We start from the raw sequence: 3,536 nt of genomic DNA on the forward strand, positions 1-3,536 counted from the left end.
GTTTTTCTTAGAGATTAGAACATAAAACAGGACGGATGTCCTCCTTTTCTGGAACAGATGTGGTTAGTGTTGATCCGCTCTTTCATATTCATCTCTCATTTGTTCACAAGCCTTTGGGGGCCGGGGGCTCCCCCGTGGTGTGCGCTGGCACATGGCTATGTGGGGGTGGGGGGCGGACCCAGCAGATGCCAGTGAGCCTCCCTGGGAAGAGGAGGCTTATCCAGCAACGGTGCCAGGTGGTTTCTCTCAGGTCAGCTAGGCTCTTCCCTTAGAATCCTTCCTTCATCTGGCTCAAGTGCCACTCTTCCTTCTTTCTAGAAGGGCACGGAGAGGACACTTAGCAGAACCTGATCTTTTATCACTTACTGGAAACAACTCCAAGATAACAGCCCCCCCCCCCCCGTCGGTAGGTGGCTGTGCCTCTCCGGCTGGGGCGCGGAGCTGACCCTTGCAGGTGTATCCCGAGCTCTCGTGCGGGGCCGGGCACGTTTGCACAGCCCCATGCCCTCCCCTTCGGCTGGAGGCTGCTGGATGGGAGTGCGCCTGTGGGAGAAGACATGTTAACACGTCTCTGTGAAGGGCCCCGAACTATGTTCCAAAGCAGAATATATATGCGTCACACGTCCACGCGTGGTGCAGCCTGTGCACACTCGTGTGCACCCGCAGACTGGGCTGGGCTGAAAACGGAGGTTTGGCTTCCAAAACTGTGTCATAGGAGCTTTGTGCCTTTTCCCTTCTCCCAAATATTACCATTGACCTGAGTCGCGACCGCAGTTTTTCCACAGGGAAACAGAGACGTATGCTCTCGTACTTGGCCTCTGAGGAGATGAACAAAGTGACAGCTCGGCACGTGGAATCTGCCCGTCAGTTTCTCATTAAATATATTGTGTTTAAGAACGGAGAGGTAGCGTTTGTGAATCAAGTCATGAGGGTTTTTTCTTTCTGATGATCTTTGAGAATTCATGTTCTTCATTTGGGGAGAGAGAGCTAAAGGGGAAACTGCGTGTAGAGTTTTCGTATGTGCTGAAAGACATGGCATTTTAAAGAACTTCTTTAACAAAGCAGTCGATAATAAGATTTATTTTAATTTTCCGATCTGCCAAAAAAAAAAACCCCAAAACAAAAAATCAAACTATACTCATATATATATATACAGTGTCGACATTTTCAGAGCACTTACATTAGGAAACACTGTGTTTCTTTTCGACCATATGACAATACTGTATATGCCACAATAAAATTTACAAAAACAATCGCATCAGCAGTCATACAAACATCATGATTTTACATTTCAATACACAAGAAAAAAATAGACATCTTCCCGGCACTTTTGTTTCCTCCTAACCGCTGCCTGTTTCCAGTCTAGCAGAGCAGGTCTCCACACGTGCTTTCAGACACTTCAGCTTTTAAAACCTAGCAGTGGCTCTTTCCGAAGTCCTATCCCCTCCAGATCCAAACCAAAATGAGAAATCTGCCATTTGAAAATAACAACCAATGGTTTCTTAATGGGTACAGTGAAGCTTCCCCACCACGAGGTGTAAAAAATCGCATGAAAGTAGAAATAAATAAAGCTGTTGTAAAGCAGTTTTGTTTACATTATAGTTCAGAACAGACACTTCAACGTAAAACTGTCATTAAAGTTTTATAAAGTATTTATATCCAAATTACAACTGTTCGACAAATCTAATGAAAACAAACTGATTTGGTAAAGGTCCAAAGACTTTCGCGCCCCAGCACCGTGTGGCTCCAGCCGCCATGGGCCGCAGTGATGACATACGCGTGTTCTGACATAAGGCACTAGGTCTGAAAAGGCCATGCACTCGCCTTATGTCGTATTACCTGTTACAGACCAGTGAATTCTTTGAAATTAAAAATAAGAAAAATTTCAGGACACAGTGCACTTTAATAACATACAGCACTTGAAATTGTTCAGACAAAGGTCTGAAAACAGTCTTTTAATGCAAGCCTGAATCTTCAAACACATAAACTCTGTTTCTTATGCTCAGTTTCAGTATCACTGGAAAAAATACCCATCACTAAACCCTGATATACATTCTCAGCCATTTGACTGTCTTCTGTCACGGTCAGTGTTCATGAGGCAAAGCGTGACCCAAAATCTCTGTTCAGGTTCTCCTCTAAGGGCTTCTCCACTCACACTGGTCATTCTGCTTCCGCCTCCTTCTGTTTGGCACCTGTTGGTAGATGGAGAAATGACAGTCTCAAAGGAAAGGAAAGGTATGTCGCAGCTGGGCCTGTCTTACACACAGGAGCAGTGGTCCCACCCCCCTGACCCCGGCTTGGTGGTCTTCACCCATATTCTGCAATGCCTTAGAAGAATGTTCCAGAAGTTGGGAGCCGGGGACAGGAGATGAGCAGGTGGCTCCAAGCGCCTCACAGACCATCTGCCGCCACAGCAGCCCACTCCGAATCTGTGTTACATGTCAGAAGCCTAAGTATGCAAGACTTAGTTCGAAAAAGAGACAAGCGGTGCTAACAGTGGAACTGCTAGAATTTTTAAAAGAAGGAACACGTGTTTTAGTGAGGGTGCTGCACAGTACTGCTGCCCCGGAGGTGTGCCCCCTCCCTCGTGCTTCGCTTCCCTGCACTCTGCCCATGAATTTGTTCTTGCCTTGAAGGTCTGCAGCAACCCTACATCAGGCCAGTCTACTGGTGCTGCTGGCCGAACAGAATTTGTTCTGCGTCCCGGTCACATTTTTGTAATTCTCACTGCCTTTCAAAGTTTCTTATTATTTTACCTGTTACGGTGATCTGTGATCAGTGACTTTTTTAAGATTTATTTATTTTGAGAGAGAGAAAGAGGTGGTTGAAGGAGGGGAGGGGCAGAGGAAGAGAATCTACGAAGCAAACTCCCCGCTGAGCACGCAGCCCAGTGTGCGACCTGATCCCATGACCCATGAGATCATGACCCGAGCCTAGCCAACTGAGCCATCCAGGCGCCCCTCAGTGATCTCTGACGTCACTACTGTAATTGCTGGCCTCAGGAACCACACACACATAAGAAAGCAGCTTAATAAATGCCTGTGTTCTGCCTGCTCCACTGACCAGCCATTCCCCGATCTCTCTCTCCCTCTCCTCCAGCCTCCCTTGTCCCTGACACACAACAATACTGAAATCAGGCCAATTAACAACCCTACAATTGTCTTTAGTGTTCAAGTGAAAGGAACAGTCAGTCATGTATCTTTCACTTTATATCAAAAGCTAGAAATGATTAAGCTTAGTGTGAGAAAGGCATGTTGAAAGCCAGGCTTCTTTAACCAGTGAGCCAAGCTGTCAAGGCAAAGGAAAAATTCTTGAAGAAAATTAAAAGTGTTACTCCAGGGTTACCTGGCTGGCTCAGTCAGAAGGGCATGCGACCCTTGGTCTTGGGGCCATTAGCTGGAGCCCCAAGTTGGGTGTAGATTACTCAAATAAACTTAAAAAAAAAAAGTGCTACTCCAGTGAACACATGAATGATAAGAAAGTGAAACAGCCTTGCTGTTGGCCTGGAGACAGGGGCAGTGGTCTGCACAGGAGAC

At 46.5% G+C, this 3,536-nt stretch overlaps 1 protein-coding gene across 1 annotated transcript in view; it reads right to left on the reverse strand.

Moving 5' to 3' along the window:
- Window positions 1-1,070: 1,070 nt before the first annotated feature.
- The window catches only part of LOC111154394 (protein kinase AMP-activated non-catalytic subunit gamma 2), a 246,557-nt gene continuing 244,091 nt past the window's right edge, over window positions 1,071-3,536 (reverse strand). The window contains 1 exon segment of the mRNA XM_022513935.1: window positions 1,071-2,192. Coding sequence (XP_022369643.1) covers window positions 2,161-2,192 — 32 coding nt within the window. The 3' untranslated portion in view covers window positions 1,071-2,160.

This window comes from Enhydra lutris, unplaced genomic scaffold (genome assembly GCF_002288905.1).
Source record: "Enhydra lutris kenyoni isolate GAN:26980312 unplaced genomic scaffold, ASM228890v2 scaffoldscaffold37, whole genome shotgun sequence".
Lineage (NCBI taxonomy): Eukaryota > Metazoa > Chordata > Mammalia > Carnivora > Mustelidae > Enhydra > Enhydra lutris.